The sequence below is a fragment of the Spea bombifrons genome, chromosome 2, assembly GCF_027358695.1.
Source record: "Spea bombifrons isolate aSpeBom1 chromosome 2, aSpeBom1.2.pri, whole genome shotgun sequence".
In the NCBI taxonomy this organism is placed as follows: domain Eukaryota; kingdom Metazoa; phylum Chordata; class Amphibia; order Anura; family Pelobatidae; genus Spea; species Spea bombifrons.
This window is the reverse complement of record NC_071088.1, coordinates 21748475-21762719: the sequence shown is the minus strand read 5'-3', so window position 1 is coordinate 21762719 and position 14245 is coordinate 21748475. Positions and strand designations below refer to the sequence as shown.

Sequence of the window (14245 nt, the reverse complement as noted above, 5' to 3'; positions counted from 1 at the left end):
AGCAGTGCTGGTGTTTCAAGGAAAATATATTAACACAGAGACTTTTTTTAAACACTAGCTGTCAGTGTGGATTGTGGATGAGCAGGAAGATACAAGATTAATGCATCTCTTCCTGGCTCACATGATGCAGATAGCGTCTTAAACCGAACTGCGAAGTTGACTCTTTTGGGAAGAGCATTAGAATGAAAGAGCCTTTCTGCAAAACAGTTAATGTCTTTTTAACAAAAAACACCAGCTCCACATAGTAAGCTTGGCTCGTTGCACAGGAACGGCGGCCAAATTGTGTATCTAACCGCTCATGCCAGTTGAGGATAATGGGAGTCCTTGTGCAATAGGACAGAAAGAGGGTAGGCAAAACTGATGTAGCTCCAGTACTGGACACGTTTAATACCTTGTGCTGCATTGTGAACTACTTTCTATGCACTAGGCATACTATAAGGGACATAAACATTACAAAAAACAAATTTGTTTAAAATAAAATTAAACATAATAGCATAACAGATTGAGTCACATAAAGCCTTTATTATGGTGTAACATTTAAAATACTTAATGTACACTTTACAAAACGACATATCTATCCAGCTTATTTTATATACAGTACTGAGAAGAAGGCAGGTGTGAAAATTACATTAATGAGTAAAATGACACAGTGAGTAAACAGAAGAAAATTCTACATCAAATTACGGTAATATTTGGTGTGGCCACCCTCTGCCTTTAACCAAGGAGATGCTAATAATCATTCAACTTAATGTGTAGGTTGAAACAATTCTTATCTGAAACAGAAAGAGCCGTGTAAGAGGAATAAAACTAGGTGAGGAACAGCCAAACTCACAAACAGGGTGAGGTTGATGAAGACAGTTCAACGTCAAGCCATACACCATGTCAAGGCTGAGCACAGTGTCGATACCCCATCAGAAAGGTCTTTCCCAGCCAGGAATGGCAAAGCATACAGGGATTTCCAAGTTCTTCTAAAGAAGATATCTACTGTACGGAGAAGTCTGGTCAAAAGACTTCTTCATGGAAGACTTAGGACCGAAAACCCATACCTCTGACCTGGAAACAAGGACAAGCAACTCAACTATTCTAGAGAACACAGGAATTGGGGTGCAGAAAAATGGCAGCAGGTGCTCTTGGCTAATGAGTCAAAAGTTTAAATATTTGGCCTTGGAAGAGGCAAAGGGCTGGAGAGAGGTAGAAAAATGATTGTTTGCACGCAACAGTGAAGCATGATGGAAGTTCCATGCAAGTTTGGGGCTGTTTGGGGATCTGGTCGGAATTAATGGTCTCCTCAATGCTGAGACGTTCAGGCAGACTTATCCATCATGCAATACCATCAGCGAGGCATCTGATTGGCCCCAAATCTATTCTGCAACAACCCCAAACATACAGCCAAAGCCATTAAGAACTATCTTCAGCATAAATAAGAACAAAGAGTCTTGGAATGGATGATATGCCCCCCCTCCCACACACACACACACACTGAACCCTAATCTCAACATTGAGTCTTTCAGTGATTACATGAAAAGAGAAAAGTAACTGAGGCTGCCTAAATCCACAGAAGAACTGTGAATAAATAATTCCCCAAGATGTTTGGAAAAACCTACCAGCTCTTTTACTCAAAGACCTGTGTGCAAGTGTACCTAGAGGAATTGATTCTGTTTGGGTGGACATTCACATTAATCAAATATTAATTTGATTTTTTTCTGTTTGATAATAAACTATTAAGATATCTATTTTTTAAAGCGTTCTTACTTTACTTCATTTTTTTACACCTGCCTAAAACTTTTGCACTATACTGTGTGCATGTGTAATTATATATATATATATATATATATATATATATATATATACATACACACAGATTAAATATGGAGCAGCAATACCATTAACCATTTAACTTGTCTTCCACCTAATGTTAGATATTCTTAATTAGGTCTTCGTTTGCATTGTATTATCTTCATCTATAGTTTTGTAGCGGTCTTTTCATAAAACCAAATAAAAACAATAAAGACAGGAAGTTTAAATAATTCACCCTTTTACTGCAGCTATTTTTAACTCGGTGGATAAAATCATTTTTCAGGCCAGCACAGCATTTAATCAACATGTACAGCTTGTTAGTGTTACAGGCGACATAGAGAGGAAACCTCAGGGCAGCCGAGTGAAAAAATGATTTCCTCTGTCACTAGAATATAACAGCCAGCGTGCAGTAATTGCAGTGGGAATTGCTTCATTCGAGAGTCAATGTATTCTATGGAAACAGTTTGACCTCAGTTTTTCAGTTATGGCAGGTTTTTTCTTCTTCACACATATATACATATATATATATATATATATATATATACATATATATATATATATATATATATATATAAAATAAATATATAATATATATATAAACATATAATACATATATAATAAATATATAATCTATTATAAATATATAATAAATATATTATATTATATATATATATATATATATATATATATATCAGTACATTTATGCTTTTCAGTGAAAATGTGTTTGTTCCCGTATTAAGAGATGTATAAAAAGAAGCAGCTTTATCTTCCACTGCTGTTCAAGGAGACCTTTCCAATTATGATTTGAATTATAAGCGGTGCCCTTGGGGATACACCTATGTTTTTGTCAAGTGAAACAGATATGGTTACATTTTTAAAATATTAACCTGTATTCATAGACACTCAAAAGGTATTGAGCTTAATGTAATACAGTAGAGGTAATGTATATATTTCACTTCCTCCGATTCATACTGGAGACCGTAAAATTGTTCTTGGATGTAGGAGGTTACAGCAAAGACTAGTAAGAGGTTTTATACTTAACCTAATATGTGAAGAAATGTACAAACATCTAATGCTGGCGTTCCCAAGATATCCCAAACACATACATAAACAGAATTTGATCAGATAGTGAGGGCAGCACAGCTAGTTCGAGGATGTAGGGGATGTTCAGCTATCTGCCCTGTGTTGTGCCAGCGAGATACAGAGGATAATCAGGCTTCTTGAAATCTACGAGGGAGCAGGGACAGAGGAAACGGGAAGGTCGCATTCTTCTTATCACTCAGCGAGAGGAGAAATGGTTACTTACGTGAAGAGCACAGGCCTTGGCTTTAATATTTTATGGCTACAGATAAAGATATGGGAAAACAAGCCCTGATAGACAAACAGGGAGCCCAGAGCTCTGAAAGAACGCGTGGAAAATCCACAATCACAACTAAAATAATAAATTGGTGAAACTGGAAAAAGAGGAAAACCTGATGAAATATAGAATGAGGAGCAATATAATAGACCGTAGAGAAACAGGTTTTTTTTTTTACTGGATGTGGTATATTGTTTACAAGCACCCAGAAGACTCTTTGGGGCACATGTTATTTTATTGGAGATGAGAGAAGATCAGTATTTATACATAACCACTGTAACAACGAAAACAAATAGAAAAAAAACCCAGACATTTACAAGCAGTTAGTTCATCCTAATGAGTTTGCCACCAGGGTTTATAGAACTACTGCTAGGTGGTAGCAGTCTACAAAAAAAAAAAATAATAATAAAAAAAAAAAAAATAGCCAAAAAGCTGTCGTTCCCATCACAAAGACTCTAGAACGCTAAAAGCACAGGTTCCTGCTGCAGTTTGAGAATTATGTTACTCATCACATAAAGTATGTCTTGGTCCTCTGCTCCATGGAAGGCAAGTAAACTCATTAGTCCTTCTTAAGACAATTGGGAAATTCTCACACATGGTTGTAAGAAATAGTGACTAATATAAAAATGAAACTAACGTGCTATTTCACTTAAAGGAAAACAAAGGTCTATTAAGTTGAACCAATTCAAGATGCCTCTAGCTGATCCAACTCATGGTAAAAAAAAAAAACAAGGGAAACAGTTGAGGACTCCACAGGCAGAAAGAATAACCCTTTGATGAATACATTTAAAATGACCGTACTCACACTTGATGACTTTTTATTGTAATTCCAGAAAAAGAATGAATTAATAAAAAAAAACACCACAATACCTGCAGTCACCACTAGAGGAGGGCAAACATGTTTATCCATATTCAAAAACATGGCAAAAAGTGATTTCCACCCCATGTCATATGTGATGATGTCAGCAAGCATGAACCTGTGGTTTCTGACCACTTTTGCAGGGATCAGCTTTCGTGGGGAGGTATGGCAAAAGAGGGCAAAATCATGAGATTTCCATGGAAACGAAGACACAAACAAATTCTCACTATTTGCCTAGCTATAGTCACCATGTCTATAAGCAGTTCATTCCAGAGCGTTAGGGTCCTTGCTATAAGGAGTATTCTTCTCCATTTAGGATGTGGATCATCTATCAGTAATCATAAGTGGCCTCTTACTATGTCTGTCTTCACATTAGTAGACTTATGTTCATTTCTTCACCTGGTTTTAATAAATGTAATAAATGTTAATACAGAGTGCCAGGGTTTCTATGCCAATCTCAGGGCAAAATGGGCAGATCTCTCTGACTATGCCACCAAAGACAGGGTGTTGCGTTGTTGAGGCTACTTAACAGTTGGGGTCCTGGTTGCTGCTACACCTTGTAATTACGCCAGTTAAAAAAGAAAAACAGCAGTCTAACCAAAATATCATGGGTCAAACACCAACAGTCAAGCAACTATGACCCATGATGTCTGACCATGCCTGTGTGTGTTTGTAAGTAGATATACAGATATACATCTGTTTTCAGCTCCACACATTTTCAAGAACCCTGTTGTTCCGAGACACAGAAGTGGCCTGACTGATCGTCCTGATCTGAGGAGATCCTGCACTGTTGGTTGCACGTGAGGTCCAGCGACGAACAACTTTGGCTTGGGGTCTGATTGTGGATACCCTTTAGTCATATACATCTGTTGGTCATGACCCAAGTCACAAAACAAACCACATTAATAAAGTATGCTTTCTTTGTGACTAAGGGAAATCTCCTACAGACTAAACTAGCTCAAGCATGAAGGGTGTACGTCATGTGTCCTTGAGGCATGCATCTTAGAGGAGTTTATTAATTTACTGTGTACTGTTCAAGGAAGCCAAACATGCGCCTTAAGGTATTCTACAGTGGCAGTACTGCAGGACTCAAACAGAGTCTGAGTGCAATTAGGGTTCAGAGACATACAAGTGAAGGCTACAAGTCCACAACAAAATGTTTAGGAAAAAAACAAAAAGCACTTAAACGCTTCGTATATAAATCTGAGAGTTCTCTCCATTTTTCAAGTCACCGTACAGCAAAACACTACTGCTAGCGATCAGGACCCTGATCATAGGAGCTTATATTTAACAACACAGTTGAATGGTTAGATCTCCGAGAGGAGTTTAAAAGAGAGGATGCTGCAATAAGCTTATTACGCCTACATAATGTATAGACATAGCATCCACTCCTCTGGGGTCAGCGTAGGAGGGAAATGCCCTCTCTGCAACTTCTTCCTCTGCCCACAGTCCAGACACATCGGCCAGCTGGGGAGTCCAGTCTGCAATTAGAACAACTTATCCAGAGAGGACAGAGATATCTTGTTTAGTAATGAGGAAAAAATGCTGGAAAGGGGGGTGGGCTGGGGGATGAAGGGAAGATGGTCTGGAAAACACAAACATCTTGGGATGAGAAGGGCAAAGGGAAATGATGAGAGAGCCCAGCAGAGGAAGTTTACTGCAGGGAGTTGTGTGTGTGCAAAGTGACAGCACGTCCGCAGGTAAGGAACGATGGACCCTCCTGGGGCTAGTTATAAAAGCCTTGTGCCAAGAGACAACAATATAAGCCATTTACAGATTATTAGATTACGGCATTTCATCAACCGACAGGAGCACAGAAAGCTGATAGCAAGGCTCAAAAGAATAAACTGAAAGGACGTGTACTGATGCATTAAAACAATGCTGTTTCAGTACGCTCCCTGCGACGTACACTACTGTTCAAAAGTTTGGGGTCACTTATAAAATTTCCTTGTTTTCAAAAGAAAAGCACATTTTGAACATTAAGATAACATCAATGGGATCAGAAATACATTGTAGGCGTTGTTAATGTTGGAAATGACTATTGTACTTGTAACAGCTAATTTTTAATGGAATATTCTCACAGGCGTACAGGGGCCCTTTATTACTCCCATTACTCCTGTGTTCCAATGGCACATTGTGGTTGCTAAACCAAGTTTAAGCTTAAAAGGCTAATTGATCAATAGTAAACCTTTTTCCGAGTAGGTTACCACAGCTAGAAATGTCCTGGTTTTCCATGAAACCAGCTAAGGGAGCCCAAACTTTTGAACATTAGTGTATTTGTATCGGGTGACACACCAACAGTAACTATTGGCATTAAACCTCAAGTGCTTTACAGACACAGAAGGCTACGCAACAATTTAAATTAACCATGAAACGCTTCTGCTGTCCCTTTCTCTGTGTTTTTCAGATCTATGTCTTCCCTTTTAGCGTTGATGGCAGGTAAGGGGGTTCAGTAGGCTACGGTGACACTGGCACAGACTGATACCAGCAGCCTCTCAAAGTGACTAGATCAAAGTCACCAAAAGGAAAGTACGTCTCCAGCAGCAGCTGAACTATATCTCCAATGATGCCGAGCTAAATGTCTGTTCAAGGATCAAAGCAAACAGTTAAGATCTACATTTTAGACAGGGCACCCAAATTCATAACAACGTCTTATTTAACTGTTATACATTTTGGGGCACTATGTGAATATTGGATGGTAACCTGTAAACTAACTCCAATGTTAGCAAACAAGTTAGTTAAGCAAATAGCAAATTAAAGCCCCTCGAGCCATGCCTACACATAATTCACAAGATACGGACAGCAGTTGGTATTTGTACCCCTAGCAGTCCTTCCCACTTGTCCAGGCAGGATGAGTTGCCTTAAGGATAATATTCATATGTATTAAACGACCTATGCTCAGACAAAAATAAGATATGGTTTAAAATACCGCTTTAAGGCTTTAAACATTCCAAACTAGTGCTACAGTTTTCTGGGCTTGTCGCTAGAGAAAGAGTACTGCATCATAAACATTGCACAGGCAAGACAGGAGAAGCACAATCATCGCTCGCCTCCCAAACGATCATCATACATCCCGCACTCAGTAAACTCATCCATACATTCACGTGTTTTTTACATTTTATATAATTATGTCTCAGAAATTAATGTGAGAGGTTGGGGGGACGGGCTCTATGCTGTGGAGTCAATTACAGGAAGATAAATTTCCTTCTTGAGGAGCTGTCAGAGCTGAAACAGCTTCGCCCCTCGCTGAAGTGGAAGCTTCGGGTCATGCTTGGTTTACTTGAAACAATGCCATCACCTAAAGCTGCTGATCTTATCAGTGTGTCTCAGACTGCCGCAGATGTGCAGCGTGGCACTGCCTGAAGTTACGACACCTGGACTCGCGCCAGCTACAGAAACAAGACGCTCTCTTCCCTGCTTGCTTGGAAAAGTACGAGGTACAAACTGTGATGGTTGCCAAGGGATGTATCCAAAAGGCCGAGGACATGAGCTGGACACACGGGCTCATCCATAAACTGATGCCTACGTTTATAAAGAAAACAGGCAATTGGCATCCTGTGTATCCAGATGTACCTAGCGATTGAACGGTGTGTTTGTGACCAGTAGCAGCCATAAGATAACCCCTTACATTAAACACGACTGCCTTAAACAGAGGCCTTGGGAACACTGTGGGTTTTAGTAGTTTATGTATATATAATCTTAAATGCAAAAAACTGGAGCACGCATGGAACTTTTCACAAAATCGATGGTTATTGTGACAAAATGAAATACTTTTCGGTCATATTTCAAAACAACAGACCTCTATATCAAGATATATACATATACAGTTAAAACACGGCTGTTCGTTAACCAGGTTTAGTCCTATATTTGTTTAAAGCAATGGAGACTTTTAAAATATAGTTTGGGTATCACTTCATGCATTTCCAAGGAGACAAAAATCATAATTTAACAGGGACACTAACCTACCATATGCATTAAAAATAAATTACTTATATGCATTAATGCCTGGAGTGTCCTAGTCTAAATGGTAATTATGGAGGCTAACCATTTGGCAAACAATGGGTTAAGGGAAAGCCACATATTTTACACATTAGATTAACTTAAAGAAGAGGTTCCTGTGGGAGTTCAAGAGGGTTCCATCCAGATTCATGTTGATCTTTCTCATGCAACTCCTGCTTAATGTCCACATTCTCATCGGGCTGTGATTTCTATGTGTAGCACCTGGACAGCTCAACCATCCGCCAGACATGCTGCTCAGGACTCTAGAGATCATGGCTCAACCTAACGAGAGGCTTTAGAACCATTTTAAGAGAAACCCGAACAGGTGTGGATAAGCGAGACATAGACGGACCCCACAGTTGAATGCTGAGTGAAAGAAGGGAATCTTCAATAAAAAGCAACGGGTTATCGACTAGTTTGCATGTCAGTTGTATGTTTTGGATATTTGGCCAATGTGCAAAATAATAGAATAAAAAAATAAGATAGGCATGGATCAGTAAGTATTTTGGTTACTTAATAAGATAAAGTACTTTTTGTTGTGTTTAAACATACCCCAGAAACAGCAAAACAAGCACTGGTCCTAAACACAGAGCATATGCGTCAATTTCTGTGCTATTGTACCGGTTAAGAAACCACTAGCTGTAAATCCTTCCAGACACACAGACAATCAAATCAAGAGGCTAGTAACTCTTTCATATGGATCGTGTCCTGGAATTGGAAACTTTTTTTTTTTTTTAAATAAAAAGAATGGCATCCACCCTTAGGTGGACACAATATGTTAGTAAGTGGCTGGTAGCTGGCTATCACAGCATACAGGAGAAATAGTTTGTGTTGGCTATGGGCGACACAAGCCCAAGGGAGAGAAGGAATTTGATTACTCTAGCTGACTAAAGGTCTTCATAGAAAAATGTTTAATCAGCAAACATCAAAGTCGGAGCTCTAGAGTTTCTCTGCCTAATAAAGGAGCGATGCCTTTGAGTCTGGGTCGGTAATGATGGTGCTGAGAAGAAGGCTTGGTGTTGGCAAGTTGCTGCTTTGTGGTCTGCTAACAGATTGAGGGAGGCTTCTGCCAGTGTAACAGGAGCTGACCTAAGAGCCGGAGCCTAACACTAACAAGCTGCACAGGAGGGACTGCTCAGGAAGGGTAGAGAGATGCTGTTACTGCATTTCTTCCAAAAAAGTGCATTCTGGGACTCAAAGTTTTGTAGTTGAATTGCGTTCTATAGGATGAGACTCTTGTAAACAGCTTATTGACTTTTAGTGCAAAGAGACATGACCATTGTTCTGCGTGTAGACAAAGCATGGGTTTGGCAACATCTCGTGTTCAATCTGACAAATATTTCTAAAGGTTGTCGCAGTCAGTACCAGCCTCAGAGCATCCGTGGGTGAGGGCTGCGATGGGGGGAACCCTGGGGGCTCCCTACATGAACAGGCAAAGATGCATCACACCTGGCTGAGAAGTGTCAGCGCGCTGGACGGCAGCCAACGCAAACTGGCAGAGTACCAGCTAAAGCGACCATTAATAAGAGAGCTGTCACTCTCAGGTTGCAGGCTTCTTCTAGTATTCCCTAAGGCAGAGGATTACCTGTTGATGCTGGGATCTTCTATCACCTTCCAAGTATAGAACTGGGTTGTAAAACCACTCACACAAACTATTTTCCTAGAAATGCTAACACAATAATGTTTGTTATGTTATTTCCTCATATGATATATATATATTGTTTCATAATTATGAAACTTCAAGGACTATAAAAGAGCAGAAATATTACACGGCTCTAACAAAGCAAACAGGCAAGCACAGTATCAAAGAAAGATTATTGAGAACATTCAATACAGTATAAGCCACGACATGATTGGGTCATTCCTGATGACTTAGGAAAAAATCTAGGTGTCATCACATGTGGTACTGAAGGGGTTAACCTCTTGACTGTATTTGCTTCAGTAAAGCTGAAGCGTCCCTCTGAGCAGCATTAGGTTGGGGAGAGGGTAAGGCTGAGAAGGGTTAAGACCCCTCAGGACAATATTTGCTAAGGTTCATACCGCTGCCGATTCAGTTTGTGTGCTGGAGGCACAGAGTGGTCTTTGCCGGGACTTGTTGCACCAACAGCGCTAGATAAGCAATCCTAGAGGATCGATACACGAGTCTTCATACAGTGTGTTCACATTCCTTTTCCACTCCGCAGTCATCTGCCGCTTTATCCTGGAGCACTTTGTGAAGTTCAGATGGTTTCAGGTCGCATCACACCTGCACAGACAGGCCCCTCTTATTTCTCCGGGGAAGAGTGGGTATTATAAACGGATACCAAACGAAAACGTACCGACCTGCGCATGATCTTTTCTGTACGACACACGCACAGGTTTCGGCTGCTTCTAACAATTTTTGTTTGGCAGCGGAACGCCCCAACGTACATGTATCAAAATGATATCTTTCATATAATTTAAGCTGCTTAGCAGCACAAAACAAATACATTCTCGTTACCAACATACTTTCATGTGATTGCTTACGGTTTTGTCAAGGAATTTCAGTCACGTTATACAAAGTCATCAAGTTTCCTGTAATTAGGGTTTCATTTACCTACTAGGGACGGCGGGTCACTGGGTGAAAAGGAGTTAAACCGAAAAGGAAAAAAAATGATCTTTTACTTATAGCCACACACAATATTGAACGAAAACTCATCCTCGGGCCAGAGACATTCCCCCCCCCTGCTCCCCATATTTTGCTTTTAGGAAGTGGTGTCTCACCCCATAAGCTGAGGTATTAATCACACAATGTCTGGTTTTAATCCACACGCTCCCAGTCCTGAACGGATGGTTATCTGGGGAAAGAGTATTCCCCTTAATCTCACTCCATAGCCAAGAAAGCTGAAAATGAAAAAAACAGATCCGAGCAGCAGTCAGGCAGTGTGTTCGGTCAGACGCTGCCTCGGGGAGGGCCTTCTGCAGATCTGGCTTTTTCTTTCTTTTTTTTTTTTTTTAAACAAAATATTGACTTTAACAACCTAGAACTGAAGCCATGAGCAGTCATTACGCAGTCCCTCCTACTGAATAAAAGGCAGTACAGGAGTTGCAATGGTCCTATTTTAAGATTAAGGCTGGAAAAAAAGCGTCCAGTGACATTCTCTCCGCTACGACCGATCTGTTCACCGCAAAAGTGCAGACTGTGACCTCAACAATCCCCTTGACATTGCAGCAGAATATTGCAATACGTTCTAGAAACGATCTTAGGCAACGATGCCGTTAGGCCTGTCACTTTATCTCACAATGTTTTAGGTACTATTAAAAAGTGAACTTCTGCCCGACCATCAGACCTGTAATAACTGAACAGAAAAGGAGGTCACGGCAAGCTATAAAGTCATAAACCCAATAAAGTTTATTATAAATGAGTGCAAGAATGTGGGCAACTTATTGATGCCTACTCCCATTCTTTAATCAGAATCTGCCCCTATACACAACAGGTTTATATAATTGATTACAGGTATCGGTCATTGAAAAGGAATAACCTTTTGTTCTCAGTTTAAAGACACACGATAATATAACCAAACAAAATTGGCCAGTGAGCCGCAGAATAATAGCAATAATAATAAAAAAATTGGAAAGTAACACAAGTATACACACTAGGGAGGGAGCAAAAGTACACTTTAATAAGAAGTCATCATTGGATAGAAAGAAGTGAGCAGTGTCTAAACATTTGCCAGCATACAAGCAACATCTCCTCGTTTTATGGCATGTCACCCAATAGGGGGGACACGTCTAGTGTTTCTTTGAAATTTAAGTATTCCTGGGAATGAGTAGTTCACTCCTGCCAAGTCTTACTCATTCTGAGTGATTCTCATTCATTCACAGCATCAATGGATTGTAGACTTTTATTACAGTCACACTTCTTTAAGTTAGAAGTATTCTTTTTCCTCCTTGTGCTATGTATTTATGGTGATACGACAGAGCGGAAAAGAATCAAACACTAGATCTTGGTTAGCAGCCATAAGTTGCGGACTTGCAGAGGGGACACCTTTGCAGTGGGGCACCATGGAATCCCTTTTGCTTGTTTCAAATACATAGTAAGATATCTCATCAAACTCTTGAAGGAAATATAAGATGCCAGTTGTAGCCAATGCTACAAATCCCTGAACATTGCAGCAAAGCAACTAATTCAGCCAGCTCAACACGTGAGGGAATAAGTGATTTAAAAAAAAAAAAATTGAAAAAAAAAAAACCCTTTCTGTAAGTTCACACACAGTTTCTGCTTCTCTCTAGTCAGCTATTTATCACTTTCCTCTTAGGGAAAAAAAAAGAAAAAAAGGAGAAAAAAAAGCCCTGGCAGATATCCTGGATGAGAGTTCTGTGGTGGATGAAGAGGGTGAGTGGAGGGGGGGGTATGCATGATGCAAACCATTTGGAGCGAAGTGAGAAACGCTGCCAATACAAGCTGCTCTATTCAAACAAGGAAGTGATGGGACATACAGAATGCCAGAAAATTGCACACACAATGTAAGCAAAGACACACACACTGGACATACACAAGGCACGCAAACAGAGCAGCACACACGTGCATGTGTCTACACACACACACACTTCTCCAGCAGAGACATAGATTTCTACCCTGAAGGAGTTGGATGTTTGCAGGAAAAAGGTCAATATTTTCCCCTAACACACTCAATGAGGTAATAGTGTTCACTGCACATAAAATACTTCCCATGAAAAAGAGAGATGAGGCAAGGGGAGGGGGCACATTGAGAGATTCCAAAGATAAAGCAAAAGGTCTCTGCCCCAGCACTGACCTTGTCTGAGGTCTTCTCAACGTAGCATGGCTCCTGAGGGGCAGCGAGAAGGGGGACAAAACCAGAGAGGAGTCGATCTTCTTCCAGGATAAGAAGTGAAAGGTCATCATCTGGGTCCTTATAGAGAGGGATCTCAGACTGGTTTACGGAGGTCAGCGTGTTACAGAATTCTGCCAGAACACCCCATATGTCAAGCGCTGGCCTACAGAAAAGACAAAAAAATAAACATTTAAGGCATGACTGTAAAACTGTTTTCGGTCTCCAAGATCATATGTGGAGGGACTGTCACGGTTAGCCACTAGGAAAACGGCATGACCTAAATTATGCCGCCCAGATTTAATTCCCATATATTCCACACTGATGCATGTTGAAAGAAACACGAGCTATAGAAACTGTGTACCAACACATGTTGATTATACACAACGATTCATACTCATTTGCATCAGTCATACGTGTAAATTCAACACGGAGCAGTGAATAAAGGCCTATGCAGCATTCAAGATTCCAATTAGTGAAACTTTTGCCAACAGATACATTGTCCCTTTTTGCTTTATTGTACAGAACACGACTTGCTCTTTTAAAAAAAAAAAAAAAAAAAAGATCGAGGTACATTCCAGTGTATACAGAAAAAACTAAATGTTGACAGGAGATTAAAGATGTCACTTCAGTAAGCGTGTATGTAAAGTGAATGGACACTTTGGTCCCACGTTACGGGTTTTTAAATCATTGATATTTCTTATTGTCTTAACTACATAGCCAGAGTTAAAATGTTTGCCCTATCTCAACTCACCTGGAAAGATCTGAAATAGTGAATTAATCTGAAACAACATCCTATGCCACTAGAGAAAAGAACAGACTCCTAAAGATTATATGTGGAAATGTAATGTAAAAGTAGAAATGGTAAAGGCTTCTCACTTTTATATGTTGGTAAAAGAGAGCAGAAGATTCTCTACTATCAAGTGCACTGGCTGCTAGCGGTGTACTAAATGATAGGAATTAGAAAAAAGAGGAATATGAGAAAAGTGATGTGCAACAAAAGGAGATACAGGAACAAGGATCGGATATAGACACATACACTTCTGGGACTAGAAACCAAAAAACCCAACTAAATTCAGGATGCTGGGTTATTATTACAGAACCGTAATTATAAACCGTAGATATGACCACGGTTTCACTGAGACAGCGAAAGAGAAAAGATGAAGTTCCAGGTTCCAGATCTCTAAGCTGCCTCGTTTGGCTAGGGTTCTACACCAGGAAAAGCCAGCTGACACAAAACATATTGCCACAGAACACGTGATGGCAGTGAGAGAGAACACTCTGTACCACTGACATGTAATCCCCAACCCCCTTCAGAAAAACAAAAACGTTCCCCCCTTCACATCCCTTCCTGTCAGAGGGGTTCATCTTCTGGCCCTCTACAATCTGCTGTCAAAAATGTGCAGTTTGGAAATTGGGAAG

At 40.1% G+C, this 14245-nt stretch overlaps 1 protein-coding gene across 1 annotated transcript in view; it reads right to left on the bottom strand.

The window, feature by feature from the left end:
- SMG6 (SMG6 nonsense mediated mRNA decay factor) overlaps positions 1-14245 on the bottom strand; it is a 94669-nt gene that overhangs the window by 17679 nt on the left and 62745 nt on the right. Inside the window, exon 13 of the mRNA XM_053457091.1 lies at positions 12788-12989. Coding sequence (XP_053313066.1) covers positions 12788-12989 — 202 coding nt within the window. The remainder of the gene's footprint in view (positions 1-12787; positions 12990-14245) is intronic.